The sequence below is a fragment of the Felis catus genome, chromosome C1 (genome assembly GCF_018350175.1).
Source record: "Felis catus isolate Fca126 chromosome C1, F.catus_Fca126_mat1.0, whole genome shotgun sequence".
Lineage (NCBI taxonomy): Eukaryota > Metazoa > Chordata > Mammalia > Carnivora > Felidae > Felis > Felis catus.
This window is the reverse complement of record NC_058375.1, coordinates 43,037,102-43,060,647: the sequence shown is the minus strand read 5'-3', so window position 1 is coordinate 43,060,647 and position 23,546 is coordinate 43,037,102. Positions and strand designations below refer to the sequence as shown.

The following is a 23,546-nucleotide window of genomic DNA, read 5'->3' as shown; positions in this document are numbered from 1 at the left end:
CTCTGATCATAATTCTAGCAGTACTGGTAACAGCAGGAGCCTATTACATGTTTACTGTGTGCTAGGCGCTTAGTGTGCGTTAATTCATCTTCTCCTCGCAGCAGCCTTTGCAAAAGAGGACACTGAGGCTCAGAGAGGTTGAGAAACTTGTGCAAGACTACCCAGCCAGGACTTTGAGGCCCCTGCTCTTTCTTCTGCCCTGAGCTGGCTGAACCCAGGAGCCCTGGCCTCCATGGCAGGCTGGGTGGCAGCAGGGGCAACCAGGGGTGAGGCGGAGGGCCAGAGACAAGCGCCAGGCCCGCCTCCCACACTCAGGGCTTTGTCTCTCCGTGATTTCTTTTCCAGGCCCTAATCCTCAAAGCAAACTCACGCCCGGCAGGTCATTCCGTGACATTTGTTAAATTAAAAAGGAGATGAGAAGGGGGCGGGGAAGGACCCAGGGGTCCCGAGGCAGAGCCTCAGCAGAGTAAAACTGAGACAAAAGGTTGGGAGGGGGGAGCACGTGGAGGAGGGTAGGGCTGGTGAACACCCAAGTCACACTCCTTAGGGGTCACATCTGCCCCAGATGCAGAGGTGGGGACAGTGGAGGCCTGCGTCCTGTCCCTGTCTAGGGCTGTGGCTGGTGATAACTGAGTTTCCTCGTCTCTTAGCAACAGAGCTAGCGGTCTCCTCGTGTGAGAGAGAGAGAGAAAGGGAGAGAGAAAGGGAGAGCAAGAGCAACCCTGGCCCAAGATAGGAGGCTCCCTCGTTTCCTTGCGCGGCTGCCTCTGCCTTCCCTGGCCAGGCCATCCGCCCTATCCTTTTCGTACTCCCCACGCGGCCAACCTGTCCTGGAGCTTGTCCTGAGCTTCCTCCTGAGCTGCAGAAGGAACAAAGCCTAGCCACGCCCACTGTGACTCTCATCTTCAGCGCAGTCTCGGATCCCCGTTTAGAGAGAAGGAAACTGAGGCCAGGATGGGTTTGGCCACTTGCCGGAGGCTGCCTGGCTAACAAGGGGCAGAGTTGCATATGGCTGGGAGTGTGTGTGTGGGGAAGGGGCTGTGGCCACAGGGGGCTTTGCAGGGGGACTGTAGTCAGCCATTCGGGCCATCCCAACCCACTCTAGCAGTCACCATGGACGAAGGAGGCAGCAGGGGGATTGGGGGGAGCTTCATCACCATTATTATTGGGGTCTGTCCTGCTGCCTGAGAGCTAGGCTCCCCCTTCTCCCTGTGTCTCTGCCTCCTTGTGTGAGTGTACATTTTCATCTTCCCTTACTCTATCTCCGGAGCCCTCTCCACCCCTGCTCTCTCGGACCGCCTCCCTCCTCTGCCTGCCCCTCTCCTCATCCTCCCTCTCGCCCTCCCTCTCCTCCCTGCCCTGCCCCACGTTTCCCTCTGGCTTTCTCCCTCTAGCGGTTGCTGCCTTCCTATCTATCCCTTGGCAGGGGCTCTCCAGCCTCCCCCCTCCTGCCTCCCAGCTCTGCTTTGTACCCACAGTTGAATTACTAGAGGCCCAGAGAAGTTGGGGGCTTTGCTTCCAGGACGCACAGGTTGCTTGTGGCTGGTCGGCCTTCTGTGATAGGAGACGAGTGGGCTCGTCAGGCTCTCAGGCTTGACGGAGTGCCCGTGGGAGCAGGACTCAAGGCTGCACCCTGGGAGTTGGGAGGCCCAGCTCTCCTCTGGACTCTCCCAGTGAATTTGCTGTGAGATCCTGCACACTTTCCCATCCCTCTTCGGGCCTCAATTTCTAACGTCTCATAATTCCAAAGACCATGATCTAAGATTCCTGGACTCCTAGCACCTTCCTTGTCCCAGCCGGGGCACAAGGCCCAGGATCCCACTTCTTGTGCCAAGTTACATTGGTCAGGGGCAGGCAAGGCCTGTGGGTAAGGAGGGCTGCCTGGAGGAGGTGGGCCAGAGTGGGACTTCAAGGGACAGGCAGAATTGGGGGCAGCAGGACCTGGTAGCAGGCTTGCTCACTGCCTCCCCACCAAATGGGGAACTTGGTAGCTGACCCACTGCTCATTTAACTGGTGTTGCCATAGCAACCTCCACAGCCTACCAGGTTCGCCTCTATAGCCTACCAGGTTCCTAAGGACTATGCCAGCTCAAAGAAAGATTCCAGGCAATAGTAAAGTATAGTGGGTTTGGTTGTGTGATATATTTGGGTCCAGGTCCTGTGAGACCTCAGGCAGGTTGTCCAGTCTCCCTACGGCTCAGTTTACTCATCTGTAAAATGGAGTGATGGCACCTGCCTTATGGGGTTACACGGATGAAATGAAAAAAATGTGGCAAAGCATCAGTGCTGGAGTAAACGGCAATGCTACTTTTATTACTGCATCTTGATCCCAGTCTCTCTCTCCCACATACACCAGTTTCACATTTTAGAATAAGTAGGAGGTTTGCATAGAGAGGGAAAGGCATTTGGGAGCAGGTCCCCATGTTCTTGTGTTCCCCCACTATGTCATCTGCCCTTAGCTGGCTGGGATTTCTCCTGGCTCTCCTTCCTTCTGGTTCTGGGTTTTGTGTCTATCAGATACGGCCAAGAGTCACAGTAGGAAAGCCTGGGACATTTGCCTAATGAAAGTAGCATTTTAGCTCTAATTATAGCTCACTTGATTGGAGACAGCTTCTCACCCACCTCCAGGCACATGATGGGAGGGGTACAGGGTAGGGGTGGGGAAGTTGGTCCAAGGTGAGTGAGTTGCAACTTTGGGTACTGATTACTGAAAATGGGATTTTGTTCATCGTCTTAGAACCTTTCCACTGGAAGGGGGACCTTACTGATGAACCAAGTATACTTTCCTACCATAGATCAGTAAGTGGAGGCCTGGAGGTTTTTGGAGATCACCTAGCAAGTTAGAGGCTGACCAGCTAGAAGGACTTCACCTGAGCCCATGGGAAGGACCATGGGTGTGACCTCTCCTGCATGACGGGATGGCCCCATGCTTTGCTTCCTGCCAGCAGCAGGACACTGGTAGCCCCCACCCCCTTAGTCCCTGGCCCTCCTAAAGCTGCCCATCCCCATCTGGAGGTCGTCTGCCCCTAAGCCTCACATGACCTGACACCACAGACGTCTCGCTCACTAAGCGGCCATCAAACACCTTCATTCTTTTATTTTGACAGACATTTCTCTTTTTATTAATTTGTGAAGTCATAAATTAAAATGGATTGGATTTCTGGGGCAGGATTCTCTGGGAATTGATAATGCCTACAGCCACTCCAGCATGCAATTTCACGCCCTTGCCGGCTTTGGAGGATTCCTGGTATCTGAGAGATGGGGGGGGGGGGTTCTTCCTCCTGCCTCTCAGAACCTCTGGGACGCTTGACAGCAAGCCAAGGCATTCCTCGGGGCATCTTTCTCAGAGAGAGGCGTTTGGGTAGAGTGCGTCATCGTGGTGGGCCATGTGGACTCTGATGATGTGCACCCCCAGGAACGAGACCAGGGCCCTCCCGGCACCGTGCGTTTGCCTTTCATTAAACAGGGGCAACTGGTTTCTGAGTTTGTTCCAGGCTCTGAGTGTAGAGATTTCCATGTTTCCTCATTTAAACCATCTACCACCTCTAGGGGATTATGTTACCCTATTTTCAGGTGGAACCTTGGTACAGAGAGGTTAAGTGACTTGCTGACCTGCTTCATGTTAATAGATGGTTTTGGACCTAGGTATGCACGACTCCAAAACACATTCATGCTCCTTGTCCTGCACTGTGCTGCCTGGGGCGGGGTGGGGGGGGGAACTCTGGCTTCAGTTATCCCGAAAGTGGACAATAGGTGGCCATGTTGCGGTCCCCACCTGAGGAAAGGCCCAGGGAGCCTCCTTCCTCTGGTGATCCCTCTCCAGCCCAGAGGTGCTGGTGGGGACCAATGGGGCCTGCTTTTCTCACGGGCAGTGGTTAAGTGCAGTAAGTTAAGCAGTGTGTCTGGAGGTAAGAGACCTGGCTTCAAAGTCCATCTCTGCCTCTCTCCACAAGACTCTGAGCCAACGACGTACCCTCTCCGGGCTCTGCTCTCCTCGTCTGTAAGGAGGAGGTGGTAAGAGCACTCGCCTCATAAGGGGATATTGTACGCCAGCCCGGACCAGCCTCCCGGGGCTAGGCAGTGAGGAGGCCTGACCCAGGAGCCTGGAAAGCGAGGTTCGCCTGCTAGCTTCAGGGAAGAGCTGCATTACAACAGAGACAGTAAGGTTCTAGGAGAGAGAGGTGGTTGGAATACCTGATATTCAGTAGCCTAGGCAGGTCCCTCCGCTCGCTGGGTCTCTGACTGCTGTCACTATAGTGGGTGGTCCTCGATGTGACCTCTTGGGTCCTAGCATTCCAGGACGGTGTCTTGGCTCTTTGAGGGTACGAGGGCTGGTGTCAGGCACTGCTGAATCTTCTAGAGCCTATAATTAGAGCTGTCTATTTAAGGACACAGCAAATGTCTTATTAATTATAAAGAAAGGAAGCAGACGGATTGTTTAATCATTGTCCTTGCTGAAAGGTTATGCAATTAACTATATAAATATTCATTAAAAGTTCAAGCGGCTGCCTGCTGCACTGGGGTATGCAGAACCAGGCCCCGAGAGGTAGGGAGGACGGTCAAGGGCCATTTCAGTCACCTGGGCTTTTGGGTGTAGAGTTTGGGGCCGGTTCAGTCTACCTCTCCATCCACAGGGGCGTGCAGGCTTTGATGGAAAGGGCAGGCTTCAGTCAGAAGCCTCTCTGCCTCTGCCTCTCACCTGCTGTGCATCTTTGTGCCAGTTCTTTGGTCTCTCTGAGCCCGTTTCCTCATCTGCAGAATGGAGTGCTTACCTGAAGGCCTGCTGCCCTGCTCTACCCCAGGGGTGCTGCTATGAAGATCTTTGTGAATGGCGTCCTTGGAGCTGGCACCTCTATCCTGCAGGGTCTGCTCATCTGGGAGGGTGAGGGTGAAATGAGAAAATGAAGTAGCCTGGCACACCGTGGGTGCTCAGTAAATACGGCTTCCTTCCAGCTCCCCGTGAAGTTCTGTTTCCTGAGGCCTGGCTCAGGGGTAAACGGTCACCTCATGCCTCTGTCTCATTGCTCTCTGGGGAGCTTGCACGCATACAGAATGCTTCTATCGCCTTTATAGGAGTGAATTTAAAACGGATAACATATCCTATATCTTTTAGACTTGCAGAATGTTAACCCAGTGGTTCTCAAATGGGGTGCATGGGAATCACCAGGGGTTGAAGAGCGTTACTGAAACGCAGATTCCTGGGCTCTGCCCTCAAAGTCTGGATTCAGCCTAAGTTGAGCCAGGCCCAGGAACCTGCTTTTCCCACAGCCCCCACACCCCACCCTACAGTCAGGAATCTGGGAAACACTGGTCGGCTTCAGCTCCCTCTTGTGCGTACTGGGGTCCTACAGTGCAGGGGTGATAGAGGTGCTCCGGAAGGGCCCCACCTCCCAGCTGCCAGACCTCCTTCACCACCCTACACCCTGCCCCAAGGCAGCCTTTGCAGAATGTCTTTTTTTTTTTTTTTTAATGTTTATTTATTTCTGAGAGAGACAGAGACAGAGAAGGAGTGGCGGAGGGGCAGAGAGAGAGGGAGACACAGAATCCGAAGCAGGCTCCAGGCTCTGAGCTGTCAGATCCCGACGCGCGAACCCATGGACCGCGAGATCATGACTTGAGCCGAAGTTGGGCGCTTAACTGACTGAGCCAGCCAGGCGCCCCGCAAGGCAGTCTTTGTAGAAGATCTGAGTGTCAGCGCTCTCTAGGGCTCTATGCAACAGTTATTTGGGAAGTGGAATTTCCATAAAATGAAACCTGTGAATCCTGTGTTCCCAGCAGGGTGCCTCGTATTTCATGACATCTATTCCTACGGATAACTCTGGGGTCCAAGGTACTCCTGTCTCTTGGTATAGTAGTGTCTGGGGGCCCTTCCTCAAACAGCTGCCCCCTCTCCCATCTTATCTGCCCCTTTCTCCATCTCTTGTGCCATTTCCTCCCTGCTAGGGAAGCAGAGAAAGGGGACCTGGTCGGGGATGAGAGAGCGAAGTTGAAGGGGGAGGCAAGAGTGACCTCTGCCTACAGGTGCAGTGGACTGTGCCAAGTGCCCGGCATCGGACACAGCTGACTTTGAGTCCCCGCTCAGTTCTTACCAGCTGTGTGACTAGCACCCAGGGCTTACCACCATGTCTGGTACACAGCAGCACCCAATAGATACTCGCTGAGTGAAGAGACAAGTGCTCCTCTGTTCATTTGGAGGAGAGTGCATAATCATAAGTGAGCACTGGGCCGAGCGTGCTTCTAAGTGCCTTACAGACATTAACTTGGGAGTCATAACAATCCTATGGGCCAGGGAATAGTATCCTCCCCAATCTATCGGCACTGAGGTGAGGACTGTTGACCAAGGTCACATAGCCAGTGAGTGACTGAATCCATGCCCAGCAAGCCAGGTTCCGGAGCCCATGCACTCGACCTCCGAGCTGGAGGCCTCGACATAATCCTCGCCCTGCTGGGTTTTTGTGAAGATGAAATGAGTGCCTAGCTCGGTGCCTGGCACATCCTAGAGACGACTGAGTTTACACCCTGGAAGGTAGTAGGGAGCCAGCCACGGAGGTCCGAAATGCATCTACCACAGCTGGGTCTGTCACGTGGCTCATCCTGGGACGCTCAGGATGAGCGCCGTCCCCAGCCCTGATCAGGGTTCTCATTCTTTCTTCCAAATTGAGAATCAACCCTGGGGCTTCAGGCCCCTGATTGAGTCAGCCTTGATTGCGGCTGCAGTAATTATAGCTGTGTGGTCCCGCTGGGCCCTGCCGCACAGCACTGCTCGCAACAGCGGGCTCGGCACCACTGCTGGGGGAGCAGCCAGGAGGGGGTGGGCTGCACCGAGGGAGCTCTTGGGGCTTTGGTGAGCCCTCCAAATCCACAGGTTCAGATCGCCGAGTCACTGATCTGGAAGCCAAACCGAGGCTAAATTGGAGTATATTTCACCCCAGGGCACACAGAGGGGAGATGACAGAGAAGCGTGCAGCTTTGCGTTGCTGGAGCTGAAAGGGGAGGTTTGGAGGGAGGGAGGTGGGGCTGGTGAGGCAGTCAGGGAGGCTTGAGTGCCAGGGGCCAGGGGCCCGCGAAAGGGCGTTAGACAGGGAGTGGTGGGATCAGATGTAGGATTCGGAGGGTCTCAGGGGCAGACAGTGGCTGCTTCTCAGATGAAGAAACCAGGACCTTGGGCCGGAGGGCCCTGATGGATTCCCAGGGGCTCAGGCCAGGTGGCCGGAGTCAGGCAGTAGGACTGGTTGGCGCCATGCCCTGTGTCCCCCTTGCCTAAGCCATGCCCTTGTGTCTGTCTCCACAGCCAAACAGGTGTGTCCCGCAGAGAAGCTGAGCTGTGGACCTGCCAGCCACAAGTGCGTGCCCGCCTCGTGGCGCTGCGACGGGGAGAAGGACTGTGAGAGCGGAGCGGACGAGGCTGGCTGTGCCACCTGTGAGTTGGGTTAGGTCGCGGGGTCTACAAGGGGGTCAGGCAGCACTGGGGAGCAGCAGCCACTTCTGGGAGGGGCCTTCTCTCCGGGGCTCGGTGGGTGGAGAGCAAAGGGTAACGATCAGGACACTAGTAATGGCCAGGCGCTCTGGAGAGACATTTCCTGCTTTCATCCTCACAACCACCTCACGAGCAGCCATGATCATTCCCATTTTACGGGTGAGGAAACTGAGGCTCAGACAAGTGAGGAAAAGCACCTGAGGCTGAGTGATGGAACTGAGATTCAAATCCAGCTCTCGATAGCCAAGCCCAGGAGTACTTCTACCATATCTGACATCTGCTCATCCATTCCATCCGTCTCCACCAACCTCCGAGCGAGGGCAGGGGGCCAGAACCGGGACGTGGCAAGTAATGGTGGCCGCCTGGGCCAGGGCACTGGTGGTGCCGGGGGGAGGGGCAGACTCCTGAAGTGTGAAGGACGTCTGATGCTGAAATCTCAGACTGGTGAGCTCGAATGTCACAGGGCAGGGAAGACATCCCCAGCAGCCTCGGCAGGGACAGATGGAAGTGGTCATTGGGGTAGTTCCACATCACTGAGCTTCAAACACAGGATTATCTCCTTCCCAGGGAGCAGGCCAGCAGGTCCTGGGCCAGTGGGGCTATGCTTGTTTCCATTCGATGGACACCTCCTGTGTGCCAGGCCTGGAGCCAGGCTCTGAAAGGATGATGAGGTGAATCCTACACACTCCTCCCTCTGGGAGCTCATGATTAATAGGGGAGACAGACTGGCTGTCGATAACGAGGCTGCAAGGCTGGGCTGAGATAGGGGTGGTTTGCAGTATTATGGGGGCTTTTGCCAGGCACTTACCCACCACTGCCTCCTACCCCACTTCCTCCACCAGCCTCTATATTTACATCCTCTCCATCCTCCCTAGCCCAGAGGAAATGCCAGCTCTCTGGAGCCTTTTGAGTCACAGCATTCTAGATTCCAAGTCTGGAGTTCTGAGGTGTCTGAAGCAGGAAGCATCTGGGTATGGGGGGGAGATCCTGGCTGGGGCCAGCAGTTTCAAAGCCCTGGTGATGGCATTGGCCTGTTTCTTCAGCTGTGATGATTTTGCGGAGCTTCGCTGGCCAATGAAAATCCACTTCCCTCCTTACCCACCCATAATCAGATGTTTCCCCAGCTCTAAGGGCCATCAGCCCCTATTGCACAGGGTGGGAGTATCTCCAACTAGGGCACATCTTGGGAGGGAGATGGGGGGGTGGGGGGAGCGGTTAGAAGGTCTCATTGAGTGTCTCTGCTATAGCTCCCAACCACCTGGGCAGAGGAAGAATTCTCCTTCTCTCCTCCCTCAGAGCTGCTTCCATTTGTGAGTGCTGGGAGTGGGGTCTCTGGATGCAGATCTGAGAATATGGCTCTCGATATTGCTGTCAGCTTTGAACCTCAGGGAGAACTCAGTATAAAGAAGCACATCTTCCCAGAACGCTAAACTTAGTGAGTCCTTCCCCCCAGACATGTGCAAGCTGAGTCTGGCAGGAAAGAAGGGAGCTAATCTAGGCATCTGAGTAATCTTGAGGGGCAGACACCACAAGGTAATGTGTGCTTTTCCCACCAGTGCCCCAACATCCCAAAAGCCCAGAAGGGGGGAAAAAAGCAACTGTCAGAAACTTGATAGAGCCATCAGCAACACATGAGGAGCTGCCTACATTGTGAAACTGAAGACATCATTCTATTTTATGTCCAGTAACAATGAAAAACGACGTTTTTCTATCAGAAAATTAAAACAGACTCTTGGCGCCCCCATGTGGAGAGATCTGGTGCTGCTGCCACCACCACATTACCCAAGGCCATAGCTCCTGCATTCATGTCCCACCTGGGTCCCCACGCTTTTTCATGGCCTCTGTGTAAGGAATGAAGTAGGCAAAGGTGAAGAGGTCGCTGCTTGGAAAACAGCTTACACTCCAGGAAAAGAGGAGAAAACCAGAAAGCTGAGAGGGGTCAGAGTAGGAGAGAAGAGCCCCAAACCTGAGTTCTGGTTCTGTGCGACCCTGGGCAAGTTGCTCCTCTCTGGGCCTCAGTTTCCCCATCGGTAAACTAGTGGTTGGGCTGGTGGTCTCCAAGGCCCTCCCAGGCTCTGAACCGAGCAGTTCACCAGAGAGAGGAAGCCCAGGGCCCCAGGCAGGGCCAGTGACCTATGCCCTTAACTACCGCACATCCCTTAGTTACCCCTCACACCTGGGCTGGTCCAGCATCCATCTGCTCCACACCGTGCACTGCCCGGAGCTCTGTGCCAGGCCGTCAGGACGAAGCTGGGTCAGTCTCAGAACCTGTCCATGCGGTTGTCACAAGGGAGACAGAGAAGGTCATCAGGCCCAGACACTTGAGCATGCTGTGAAGGGCACCGGAAAGGAAAGCAGAGGTGGAGGGAGGCTTCCCAAGTAGGAGAGCCAAAGTGTGTTGTGAAAGAGGTGGAATTGGGGCCCCTGAACGATGAGAACTCCTCATTGTGAAATTGAGACGGTGGTGGGCAAGAGGTGAGCACCCAGCAGATGGAACAGCTTGGGCAAAGACCTGGAGGTGAGCAGGTGGGCAGATAGTCTAGTATGGCTGAAGCCACGGTGTGTGCAGGAGTGAGGTGTTGGGGTAGAGCAGTGGTTCCGTGCCAGTGACCTTGGATGCCAGGCCAGGGGACTTAACTGGGATAGTGCGGGCCAGGGAGGGGGGTGGGGGGGAAGGGGCCTGGAGCTGTGCTGTTAGGAGACAGCTCCAGACCTCGTTACCTGGGAAAGGTCAGTGTCACGTTAGGTATTTCCTAGGAACATCCCAAGGCCCTTCAAGGCAGGCAGTGCCCTGCCGCGGAAGCGCTCCTAGCCCCACCGCCATGCTGGAGGCGGGACGGGAATTCTCGCTCCCAGTGAGGCTACGGAGGCTCAAGGGAGGGCAAGCGTGTTGCCCAAGACCCCCCTGCATGGCCCCGGATTGGAAGCCCCCTGTGCAGTCCCTGACGGCACGTCCACCGTCGGGCCCCGCAGAGCGCATGCGGCCGGTGGGCGAGGGTCAGGGCCCCTGCAGCGGGGCCGGAGGGGCCGGGGCGCCGGGCCGACCCGGCTCTCTGTCCCGCGCAGTGTGCGCCCCGCACGAGTTCCAGTGCAGCAACCGCTCCTGCCTGGCCGCCGTGTTCGTGTGCGACGGCGACGACGACTGCGGCGACGGCAGCGACGAGCGCGGCTGCGCCGACCCGGCCTGCGGGCCCCGCGAGTTCCGCTGCGGGGGCGGTGGTGGCGGCGGTGGCGGCGCCTGCATCCCTGAGCGCTGGGTCTGCGACCGTCAGTTCGACTGCGAGGACCGCTCGGACGAGGCGGCCGAGCTCTGCGGCCGTGCGGGCCCCGGGGCCACCGCCGCGCCCGCCTCCTGCGCCGCGGCCGCCCAGTTCGCCTGCCGCAGCGGCGAGTGCGTGCACCTGGGCTGGCGCTGCGACGGCGACCGCGACTGCAAGGACAAGTCGGACGAGGCCGACTGCCGTAAGCCCCCGCCCCCCGTACTGCGCGGCCCCTGCGCGGCCCCGCCGCCCTCTTCCGGCCGGCCAGATGTGCGGGCTTCCGGGGCGCCTGCCCCGCCCGCCCGGGTTACCTGGGTTACGGTGGGGCGTGGGTTTGGGGAAGGTGGAGTCTTGTTTGAGGTCCCCAAGGCTCTAAAGCTGCGCGGCTCAGGTCTAACCCCACAGGTCAAGGGTCTTCTCTGGTCTTGCCCTCCCTGTCATGCCTCCCACCCCTGCCCTTCCCTGCCCGCTGGCTCCAATGCCCGAGACCTTGATACACTCAGGAGCTCCCCCAACCCTCCTTACCTGCTGGGCTTGCTTGTCCTTCAAGGTCTCAATCCTCCCAGCTGGGCTGGGTCTCTCCCCCTGGGCTACCCTGAACCACCCTATCCTACAGCGTGGCCGACTCTGTGATGTCGTCTGTGCATTCCTCAGCCCCGCCCCCGGCACCCTTGAGCTCCTAGAGGATGGAGAGCCTCTCAGTAGTCTCTGGGTTCCCCACACCCCACATAGTGCCCCGCTTGCAGTGGGCACTCAGGAAGGGTTTGTCGAAGGGATGAAATCATTAACCAGTGAACACCAACACTCAAAAGAAGGCCACGTGTCGGCTGTAGATGGGTGGCCCTGGGGAGAGGCAGTGGATGGGAAAACAGGGGACCTGAGTTTTAGACTGGCTCTGCCAGCCAGAGTGCTGTGTGATCCTGGGTGAGGCCTTCCCCCTCTCTGAGCTTCAGTCTCCCCATCTGTATACTGGAAGTGCCTTGGCCAGGTGTCCTGTCAGGACTCCCAAGCTCAGCCACCTGTTCTGTTCTTGCCAGGGATGGATGGGGGCTGGGGCTGGGGGAGGAGAGCTTTTCCAACACCATGTTGGCCCTGACGCTCCTTCCTTGCCCTCTCCTGGCAGCACTGGGGACCTGCCGTGGGGATGAGTTCCAGTGTGGGGATGGGACTTGTGTCCCTACAATCAAGCGCTGCAACCAGGAACAGGACTGTCTGGACGGGAGTGACGAAGCTGGCTGCTTGCAGGGTGCGTGGAGTTGGGGGCAAAGGGGAACATCCTCCTTGAAGAAGAGGCCTGAGCATTCCCAGGCTCCAGAGAGAGTAGAGTTTGGAGAGATCTCCCCTTGGTCCCTGAACTGTGTCTTCCCTCGGAGCATCCCTTGCCCCCTAAATTACCCAGATTTACTCCCTGGAGGCCTACTGGCCCCAGAACCAGATTTTGGCAGATTTTGGACTTGGCAAAACGCTGAAAGAGGCCTAGGGGCATGTGAAAAGACACTGCAGGAAGTCCAGCCCCCACCATTTGTCCACACCCGAGCCTCCAAGTGGCTTCCTTCCCAGAGTGAGAAGAAGCTCAGTCCCCTGCTGGGAGCCTCCTTAATTCTCAGATGACTCTCTGGGACCCTGACCCTGGGTCATCTGGGGAAATGGATAAAGGGTTGGGCAGTGAGGCAGCCTCCCCGATGCAGGGTCTCTAGGGCACAGGTCTCCTTCAGATGGTCAGTCTAGCCCCCAGGATCTCCACAGGGCTCCCATTTTTCCCTCTCAGGGCCCCAGTACTGCCAGATCAGGTGCAGACACCGCCACCTTCTGGCTCTGCCCAGCTAGATGACACTTAGGCGTCCTGATTATCCCTGGGGTCCTGTACTTCTATGAACAGAGCTCCCACCAGCCCTGTATTCAACTGTCTGTCCTGGGCCCTGTAGAGACCAGGAGGACTGGGGCTGGAGCTCTGCTCACCTCCCAGGGACCTGGCCCAGCCCAGCCCAGCCCTCCCTGCCCAAGGTCTCACAGGTCCTGTCCACTCTCTTGTCCGGCCCGACAGAGTCAACATGTGAGGGTCCCCGCAGATTTCAGTGTAAGAGTGGCGAGTGCGTGGACGGCGGGAAAGTGTGTGATGCTCAAAGGGACTGCCAGGACTGGTCGGATGAGCCTCTGAAAGAGTGTGGTACAGTACCTGTCTACTTCTGGATGCTGGACTAACCCCCCACCCCCACCCCCTCCTGGCATCCCGGTGGAGGCCTGTGCCTGCCATACTGCACACATTCTGTTCTCACCCTCTCTCTGGACTCGTGGGCTGTCCTGTGGCCTCAGACGGGGCTCTTTGCCTTTGGGGCCTCGTTCTGCATCTCTACAAATCGAACTGCCTATTCTTTCCAATCCGGATGCTCAATTATGCTTCCTCTCACAAACTCGGACTCTCCTCCTCACTCCTTCCGCGTTCAGACCTCTGAGTACGTGCTCACTCTGAAACTTTCTTCCTCAGTAATTCTGCCCTCCTGACTTAGCCAGGGCCCTGGCCTCTGAGGCCTCCCAGCCAGCCCCCTGCAGAGGGAGAGGTAGGGGACAGCAGGCAGGTGGCCAACTGAAGTGGATCCCAGGGCCACCTGGCTCAGGCCAGGCCTGGGGTGAGGATAAGGCAGACCAGTCAGCAGAAGGTGGCACCAACCTGACCCCGAGGAGGAGCTCAGACAATCTGGGAGACAAGACTTAACAGGCTGGGCGTAAGTGAGGGGCAGAATGAGGCAACGGTCCTAATAACTACAGCTGTCAGGGTGTGTTCCAAGCTAAAAAGAACAGGAGGGTCTGGGCTGTAGGTGAAGTGAACATCCCACTGAACATGCTGGAAACCCAGTGTGGGCTCCAGGAGGGTTTATTGCCAAGGTCAGGGGTTTGAACAGAGAGTTCCTGGGGGGACAGAGCCTAGATCGGACCCTCCCTTCCTGGCAGACTCATTTCTACCCAGCATCTCCCATCCTGGGCACTCAGGGGGGTTTCATTCTCTAGAACTCCCCAGGAGTGGCATATTTCCACCCCTTTTTGAGATTTAAAACTTGATTTTGAATGGAAGAGTGGTTGGGTGAAGGTCACTCAGGCTCCACCTAAGCTTGCAGGACAGATTCTCCTCTCGGGCCCTCCTGCCCCCACCCCTCCGCCAAGGGCCCTGCCAGGTAAAGTTCCAGAAGAAGAAGCCTAGGGAAAAGAGGATAGAGAAGTGGGAGCAACGGAGCCTAACCCCCCACCCCGCCCAGATTGGGAGTTCACCAGGGACGCTAACCTACTAAATCTCTTCTTTCTGGTCTTTTGCATGACATACCTGAGAGAAGTGTGTACGCATGTATTTGTGTCTCTGTGCTGGTGAGAGGCCAGTATCTGTGTCCGTGGCTCCTCCTCTGAGTGAGGCAAGGGAACCGCATCTCGTGTCTCTGCGTGTCCCCGCATCTGTGTGAATGTGTCTGTGGAGTCCATGGGCCTGTCGGTGCCTTTGCACATGAGCTGGTGCGTGTGAGCATGCAGGTAGGCGCACGTGCTGGGGAAGGTGACACTGCCCCTTCCTTCCCTGCTGGGCCTCAGATGCCACTCAGGCCTCTGGACCACCACCCCTCCTCCCCTGCAGGTCCCCAGCAGAATCAATCGCCTCCAGGCTAGATAGAATGGGGAAGGCCCAGACATGCCCTTCAGCCTCCGCCTCGGCTCTGGCTTTTCCAGAGCAGGGGCCATAGAGTCCGGACCCAGGACCCATTCTCTTGCCCCCAGGCACCTCGGCCCTGGAGGACTCTGTGCTTTCCTCTTTCATAGAAGCCTGAGCCACTTTGAGCTTTCCCTTTTCTGGGCCATCCGACAACATGCCAGTCTGGCAAGTGCTCCGTAAATACAGCTGTTGAGTTGCTGCTGCCTGGAGCTTCCTAGAGAGGGAGAGGGGGGCAGCAAGTGGGGGCATGGATGAGGCAGTGGGTGAGTGGTGAGCAGATGGATGGACAGCACTGGGGGGATAATACGGTATGGGAGAGGGCAGGGAAGGTTTGGAGTGACAGAAGATTCCCGGGGGTGGATCTCCACACAGACCACCCCAAAGCTGCCATGGTACCACCCACCCCACTGGGCTGGGCCTTCCCAGGGCTGGGCCTGGCTGAGTCACCCCGAGATCCTCCAGTCATGGGGTTGCTGTCATCTTGTTCTTTCAGTTCCACCAACGTCCCCGGGAAACAGGAGGAGGCCCAGGGGTAAAGGGGTCCCTATTCCCTAAGCATGGCTCAGGCTGGAGCGGGGGCACCCACAGCTGTGCATGGCCTGGGGTGGGCAGCTCAGACCAGCCATGTGCATGGCCATGGCGGGCTCAGCTCTGCTTGGCTTGGCTGGAGCGGCAGTGCACGAGCCTGGTGGGTAGAAGGGCGGCATGGCACCTTCTCTTGGCTTGCAGAATTCACCTTCTGGGATTCCAAAGCTCAGAAGATGCTATGAGAACATGGTGAGCCTTGGTCCTGGCCTCCTTGACGTCCCCTAGGATTCTGCCAGAGGGGATGAGGGGGTGGAGGACGAGGAGACCAGGTGACCTCCTGGCATCCCTTCACCCTTTGTAGCAGTTGGTATTCCTGGGACCAGGCCTGTGGCTAAGTGTAGGAAGAGGGACGGGTGCTGAGAGGAGAGCAGGTGGAAATAATCTATTGTATTTCATGGTGGGAGAGAAGTGACCAAGCAGCAGCTCTATGTAGAAAAAGCCTGGGGTCTTAGATAACCACAAGCTCAGTAGGGGCAGCCTTTGTTGTTCAGACTCCCTCTGGACGGCAAACTACTGGGCCCTGCCAGGGAGGGACATGGACAGAGGGAATGTGTCCAGAGGAAGGCGCTTGAATGGCAGGACACCAGAAATTAGCACTTAAAAATTTTTTTTAATCTTTATTGAGAGAGAGACACACACACAAAGTGAGAGTGGGGAGGAACAGAAAGAGAGGGAGACACAGAATCCAAAGCAGGCTCCAGGCTCTGAGCTGTCAGCACAGAGCCCAACATGGGGCTTGAACTCACAAACCATGAGTTCGTGACCTGAGCTGAAGTCAGACACTTAACCGACTGAGCCACCCAGGCACCCCCACAAATTAGCACTTTAAAGGAGATTCTGAGGGAGCCGTCAGACTCTGGCCAATCCCACCCAGTAAAGCTGGAGTGGAAGCAGAAGCTTCAGGAAGGCCAGTCCAGTGAGGAGGAGCTTTATAATCGCCTGTTCCAGGTGGAACCAGCTACCTAGGAGGAAAGTGGGCTCCATGAGGCTGGAGATATTTAAGCAAGGGCATTTCAGAAGGGGTTCTTGGGGTATCTTGAGAGTTGGATGTGGTCCATGTACGATGAGGTCACAAGGAAGAAGGATTTGTAAGAAACGTGTTTGTGAAAGGAAAGAACTCAGGCAGCCAAACTGCCTCTGGTAGACAGAGCTCTGGTCTGGGAGGCAAAGGACCTGCGTTCTGCTTCCACTTTGTCCCTGTCTTTGTGTCTGGCCTTGACCAAGGACCTGCCCCCTCTCTGAGCCTCCTCTTCCCTAGTCACCCGGTTCATGAGACTGAGGCTCAGTGAGGTCGGAGAGCATCCTGGTTCTGTGGGAGTCCCGCTGCCCTGAGTCTCTGCTTCAGCTCTAGGCCCTACCCCTCTCCTGCCCCCACCCTAGCCTGGGCTCCTGGACCCTCAGGAGCCTGTGTCCCTTCCCCAGGGCTGAACGAGTGTCTGCACAACAATGGCGGCTGCTCCCACATCTGCACTGACCTCAAGATTGGCTTTGAGTGCACGTGCCCAGCAGGCTACCAGCTCCTGGACCAGAAGACCTGTGGCGGTGAGACCCTCCTGTCACCCACCCCCCCCCCCCCGCCTCATCGAGCGGAGGCAGATCCTCCTGCCAGTTCTGACCTGGGCTCCTCCCCACAGACATCGACGAGTGTAAGGATCCAGACGCCTGCAGCCAGATCTGTGTCAATTACAAAGGCTACTTTAAGTGCGAGTGCCACCCGGGTTACGAGATGGACACGCTGACCAAGAACTGCAAGGCCGTCGGTATGGGCACCCTAAGGTGGGGGACAAGGGGGCAGCTCTGCGAGGATACAGAAAGCAGCGTGCTTGCACATATGTGAGGAGCAGATGGGTACACATGTGCATATACACACACAGAAAGCAGGTGACACACACAGTGCTCAGACTGTAAGTATACGTCATCCACACAACGCATTCCACACTAACACCCACACAGACCCCGCACAGAGCCACCCAGTGTAGCCCACAGAGACTGCACGTGCACCACTCACGACGTATAGACCCAAGCTGGACCATGCAGACTACACACACAACACGGGATTGTCCACACAAAGAGCATGACCTGGGCAGAGCTACCCGTGGGTCAGCTCAGCCAGCTGAATCCATCCTATTCCATTCTTTATAGTGAACACCTAACATTCTTGTAGGCATCGGGGATTTGGCAGGAAGCAAAACAGACACAGATCCCTGTCTGCCCTCATGGGACTTACATCCTAGTGAGTGAGACAGACAAGAAATCTGATAAGTAAATACAGTGCGTGACAGATGGGGCTACCAGTGAAAGAGAAATACGAAGTGGGGAAGGGGGGAGGGAGGCCCAGGAGGGCAGTGGGTTACAGTTTCAGGTAGAGTGGTCAGGGACGCCCTCTGCTTCATGAGGAGGTGACATTTGAGTCAAGACCTGGAGCAGGTGAAGGAAGCAGCCATGCATGTATCTGCAGGAACTGCATTTCAGGCCGAAGGAACAGAAAGTGCAAAGGCCCTAATTCAGGAGCACGCCTGGTGTGTTCAGATAACAGCATGGAAGCCAGTGCAGGTAGAGCAGGGAGCATAGGGGATAAATTTGGAGAGGTGACTCGGGGCACATCACAAAGGCCTTCTAGACCGTTGTAAGGGCTGACTCTTGATTTCAGTCCAAGTCTGGGGGAAGCTTTTGAGGGGTTTGAGTCGAGGAGGGACATGGTGTGCCTTACGCTTTCACAGGCTTCCTCTGGCTGCTGTGCTAGGAGGACACTGTAGGGGGCAAGGGAAGAAGCAGGGAAACCATGTAAGTGGGTTTTGCCATAGCCCAGAAGAGAGGTGAGCGTGGCTTGGACCAGGATGTTGCAGTGCAAATAGCGAGAAGCCGACAGACTGGACATACCTTGAAGGTCCGGGTTTCTTTGGAACGGCAGGACTTACCGATCGAATGTGGGACGTGAGAGAAAAAAAGAGTCAAAGATGACGCTGAGGTTTTTGGCCAAACAACTGGGAAAACAGGACTGCTATTTACAGAGCTGGGAAAGATGGTGAGAGAAGCAGGTTCGGAATATTAGACTGATTTCAGCATGTTAAGGGTAAGAAAACTGCTTAGACATCTAAGCAGAGGTTGTGAGGAGACAGTTGGACACAGGAGTCTGGAGTTCAGAAGCACTAATACGATGCACGGTGTAGAGACTGTAACAGCACAGCAGCCACGGTAATGGACCTGTAGCCAGCAAACCCAAAAACATACCGCCCCAACTGCACAGTATGCAACACGCACATCACATCACACGTAACGTGCGGCCTGTTCTCACCCCACGTGGGATGCACGTAACCCACACCCTGAATTGTACACGTGCAGTGGCAATGCCACCCAACTGCCGTGTAATCACGGACCCCCGCAAATGAACATCTCAAGTGAAGTCACACAAAACTCAGATTATCAGCACACTGGATTCCTGTCACGGACGCAGCTCTCAGTAAAAATCGCCTCAAGATAACCCCTTAAGCCCGCTCCTGCCTTCCGCAACATAGTGCCCCTGCTCTCGTTTTGGGATGAGGAAAATCGCACAGTCAATGGCAGGGCCTTGAGGTTGGCTTTCCTTCTTTCTCCTTCCTGCACCTGGAGTCCTGTTTTTCTGCGCTCTCTTTCAGTACCACACCCTCCCTCTCACTCCCACCCCACTCCATCCACACATGGGTCACGGGCCCAGGTCCCATGTGGCTCCGTGCCAGTCCTGCCCTGCCCCCAGGGAACACATCAGCTTGGCACAGATGCACAGTGACAGGGACCGGGTGGCCTGCAGAAGTGTCAGCTGAAACACAGGGAGAAGGCCCCGGCAACTCCAGGGACACGTGTTGCCGCTCAGACAGTGCTGGTACCTGAGAGTGGCCGGATACATCTAAAAACAGGCTGGAGAAGTGGCAGCCAGAGTTAGGTGCTAGTCCTAACAGGCCTGTGGCACAGCGGTCCTCACACTGAGTAGCCAGTAATGTCTGGGTCACTAGCGAGCTTCCTAAAATATAATCCTAAATCTAAAAATGGGTTTTGTGTGTGCACGGGCTGTCATGTGTTGTCTCTGTTGCACGTATATGATCTGTGCCGTAACACGCATCCCACCCCTGCTACCGGCTCAGAATAAAGTACAAACTCTACACCCAGCTCACAGGACTCTTCGAAATCTGGCCCCCGGCAAGCGCTGAAGCTTCATCTCTTGCCACGTCCCCACACACACTGTGCCTAAACTGAAGACTCACGATGACCTCCCCGAGTCTCACCTCTTCCAACTCTCCCCCTAGTTCTGACGTCTGTCCTCACACTGTAGCCTCAGTCTTCTTTCTAGAACACTTAATGCTCATGTTGCCCCTTGAACTATTGCAGTGGGGCCCTTCACAGGGGAGTTGGGGAGCAGCGTGTGCTAGGTAGAGGGGACCACTTTAGCAAAGGCCCGAGGTGGCCAAACTCTGCCATGGCTCGGTAATGACGGGTGGTCTGGTGGCTGGAATCGAGGTGTGTTAGGGGGTGATTGATGAGGCTGGAAGGGTTGCTTGGGGTCGCACCACAGGAGGCCTTCAGTGTGAGCCTAACGAAGTGGGCAGTCATAGAAGATTTGGGGGGCGTTTGTGTCTAATAAAGAGAAGGAAAATCCTTCTGTTATACATGGCACTTTGTACCTATGCTCTTCATACCTATATTTCATCTCCTCTGAGCTGTGAGGCAGGGATTGCACCCCTCGCCCCGTTTTATAGGAAAATTAGGCCTCACCCAAGCCATCGAGTGGCAGTTCCCTGCCTTTTGCACTGACCGTTTCTCTCAACCTTCCTGCACGGCAGCCGGCAGAAGCCCGTCCCTGATCTTCACTAACCGGCATGAAGTGCGCAGGATCGATCTGGTGAAGCGGGACTACTCACGCCTCATCCCCATGCTCAAGAATGTCGTGGCGCTGGATGTGGAAGTTGCCACCAATCGCATCTACTGGTGTGACCTCTCCTACCGCAAGATCTACAGGTGAGCAGTGCCAGGCCTGGGCAGGAGTGGGGGCCTGAGAGAGGGAGAGGAATGGTAGCCTCTGTGCCCCGCCCCCCCCCCCCCTCACCTTGAGTATCCCTCAGGACGGACTGGGACTTGGGAAAGGACATGCGATCACCATGCATACGGAGCTGCCAGACCTTCTCCTTCTCCTGGGCTGACCTGGGCTGGCCTGGGCTGAGAGCTCTGTGGGGAGAGCAGCTCAGAGCCCCAGGCACCTGGGCCTGACTGACCTCTGGTGGCCTGGTGGGGCAGAGCAAGACACAGGAAGTGTTCCACTGGGGCAGAAAGGAAGACTTTCTGACTTTGGTGAGGACTTTTTTTTTTTTTTAATGTTTATTTATTTTTGAGAGAGACAGACAGAGTGCAAGCAGGGAAGTGCAAAGAGGGGGGGCGGACACAGAATTTGAAGCAGAGTCCAGGCTCTGAGCTGTCAGCACAGAGCTCGACATGGGGCTTGAACTCACAGACTGCAAGATCATGACCTGAGCTGAAGTAGGACCCTTAACTGACTGAGCCACCCAGGCGCCCCTGGTGAGGACTTTTAAAAGCAACTCGTGTATCTGTGTGTTGGATTCTGGGGATGACTGAGGTTGACTCAGTCAAAGATGACTTCAACCTGGTCCTGCCTGGAGGATCATACCCATAACATTGTGACGTCTATTATGGTGATCTTTAGAGAATAGTACAGAGGGGGGCCTCTTACCCAATAGGGGGTATCAGGGAACCCTTCCTGGCTGGCACTACCCCCAGTCTGATGCCATAGTCAGTGGACTTTGGCTCTCCAGAAGTCCTCACACAACATGAGGAGGTCCTCTCATAGGTCTTTCTCAAATACCACAAGCCTGCCTCCCTGCATGCCTGGGCTCCCCTTTAGACGTCATGTCCTTTGTTTGTCCTGAGATCCACATGGCAGAACTGCTGATGACCAGGCATGGGGTAGACTGTTAAAAGAACGATTGGATGGATGGATGGATGGATGGATGGATGGATGGATGGAGGCAGATCTATCAATTCCTACTCACGGACAATTTGATGCCTACCACACCCCCAACATACAGACACATACTCAGTTCACACACACAGAAGCAGCTAGAACTGTGCCTGCCCAACAGTTATGCCTGGAAGAGGCAGGATTTGATGACAGACTACCTATTCTGGGGGTTTCCAGTTTCTGGCTTGGAAGGTTTTGTGGGCAGTGATGCCATTCTCTGAGATCTTAGCAGTAGAGGAGGGTGGGGTTGGGGGGGTTGCCCATTCAGGCTGGCTGAGGGGAGGGGAATGGGGTGGGCAGTTTTGGACATGAGTTCCAGGTGTCCATGGGACATCTGAGAGGAGCCATCTGCCTTTATAGTCTGGAGCTTAAGAGAGTTGTCACAATGGGAGAGCCAGAGTTCTGGGTGGCAGTGGGCACTATGGAACTAATTAACTAGAGAGAGGACATGGGGGAGAAGAGAGCCTTGGGAAGAACAGCATTTGGGAGACAGAGAGTCCTGTTAGTGTTGCCTCTTGAATGTCCACTGTGTTCTCAGCCCCTATTCTCCATTCTCACTGGCACAGCCTTTCTGCACACTCTTCATGTCTCACCCGGATGCTGTAATGGCCTCCTAGCCAGTCTCCCTGCCTTCACTCCCTCCCTTTCCAGTGCATCAGTGCCACAGTGATCTAACATGCCTCTCTGGCCATGTCCTCTGACCTTTTCAATTACTCCCTCCAGAATAAAATCCTCACTGCTTAGCATGGCCTGCAGAGCCTGTCAGGTTGTGGCCCCTGCCCACATGTACTTCCAGTCTGTATCCCACATACTCAGCTCTACCCCCACCGAATACCTCACTATTCCAGAACACATACCTCTGGGCACTTGAACATGCTATTCCTTCTGCTTTCTGTTCCTTGCGCTCCTAGCGAACTAGTCTTTCAGGACTCAACTACAGAGCCTTCTGCAGCCCTCCAGGATCATGGAGTCTCCATTTCTCTGCTGCTCTAGTCTCTGATGCTTTCTGTAGTCACATTGCACTGTAATTACCTGTCTGTAACTTCCCGTCCCCCACTAACCTGAGCTCCTCCAGCCCAGAGGCTGTGGCTGACTCAAGCCTGTATGCTTGCCTTGGTGGCCCAGGAAATGTGTTGAATAGGAAGTAGCCAAGTTCCTCTCAAATCCACTGCCATGGCCTAGAGGGAATTGAGAGAGGGAGAGGGCACCCAGGCAGCTCCAGATGGACCCGTGGCTGGAACACCTGCCCCACGGCCAGCTCTGGTTGCTCCTAGCGCCTACATGGACAAGGCCAGCGACCTGGCAGAGCAGGAGGTCCTCATTGACAAGCAGCTGCACTCTCCAGAGGGCCTGGCGGTGGACTGGGTCCACAAGCACATCTACTGGACTGACTCGGGCAACAAGACCATCTCAGTGGCCACAATTGATGGAAGCCGCCGATGTACTCTCTTCAGCCGTGACCTCAGTGAACCCCGGGCCATCGCGGTCGACCCCCTGAGAGGGTGAGTGTCCCCACCCAGACTTCCCATTCCCCCACCAGTGGCACTGAGTCCTGGTGTGTCTGTCACAAGAGCTTTCTTGAAGACTTTGGACGGCCCTGAGCCGCTCAGACAGCCCAAGGGAAGAAAGCCCATGTGGGTCCCTCAGACTATTAACCCCTGACCAGGGGTTCCTTGGGCATCGGTCCCAGGTTTCTCCTGGACTCCACTGCTTGCCCATCATATCATAGAATCAGAGCATGTCAGAGCAGAATCAGGCTCCAGAGATTGCCTAGTAGAAGCTCCTGGGGCAGGAAGTCTTTCCTCAGGCTGCTGCATGCCACAGGTGGGCATCTGGTGGCTGCTCCCTTGCTCCCAGGAACAGGGTTTCCCACTGGGGCTGTTTCATTTCAAGACAGCTCTGCCCACTGGAGTGTTTCGGATCTTTTCTCACATTCCCAAATCTGCCTAACTTTGGCTTTCTGCATTGGCCTCTGGAGTTACATCAAACACGTCTACTCCCTGCCCTGCATGACAGCCAGCAAGACAGGAGGACCACGATCACTGGGTCTGCTCTGCTCCAGGCTGCCCACCCCTGTGCCCAGAGTGCCCTGGGCCCCTCACCACCCAGGCTGCCCTGATCTGGCCACACCTCCCTTTTGGGGGTAGAGATTCTGAGCAGAGCAGGCCCCCTCCCTCCCTTCCTCAGTGGGGATGTCCTGAGAGGGCATGGTTTTCAGCAGCTGTGTCATATTAAGTTTACAAGGATCACTAGCTTCTTCCAATTACTGATTCCTTAATTGTTAAACAGGGATAAGAAAATCCTCTTCTTCCAGTGAGGACGTCTGGGGGCCAGGGTGGCCACTTGAGAGAATGTGTGAGGCCCCGGCAGTGACTTGACAGCCGCCATTTAATGAACACGCATAGGTGGACCCCACACAGGACCAGGCACCCTACAGATGCTCAGCTGTCCCACGTAGCCCCCACTTCAGCCCTGCTCCCTGTATGCTTCCCCCCCGACATAGTTATACCCAGCTCATCTCCGGCC

At 55.9% G+C, this 23,546-nt stretch overlaps 1 protein-coding gene across 10 annotated transcripts in view; it reads left to right on the top strand.

Moving 5' to 3' along the window:
* LRP8 (LDL receptor related protein 8) overlaps positions 1–23,546 on the top strand; it is an 80,184-nt gene that overhangs the window by 36,297 nt on the left and 20,341 nt on the right. For 2 of the 10 annotated variants that reach the window (XM_023258706.2, XM_023258709.2), the window contains exons 4-11: positions 7,292–7,420; positions 10,544–10,939; positions 11,861–11,983; positions 12,782–12,904; positions 16,439–16,558; positions 16,651–16,776; positions 19,831–20,005; positions 22,295–22,522. In XM_023258706.2, the coding sequence (XP_023114474.1) occupies positions 7,292–7,420; positions 10,544–10,939; positions 11,861–11,983; positions 12,782–12,904; positions 16,439–16,558; positions 16,651–16,776; positions 19,831–20,005; positions 22,295–22,522 (1,420 nt within the window). Of the gene's footprint in view, positions 1–7,291; positions 7,421–10,543; positions 10,940–11,860; positions 11,984–12,781; positions 12,905–14,921; positions 14,961–16,438; positions 16,559–16,650; positions 16,777–19,830; positions 20,006–22,294; positions 22,523–23,546 lie in introns of all 10 variants that reach the window. The other 8 variants (XM_023258708.2, XM_023258710.2, XM_023258713.2 and 5 more) reach the window with 6 other exon arrangements.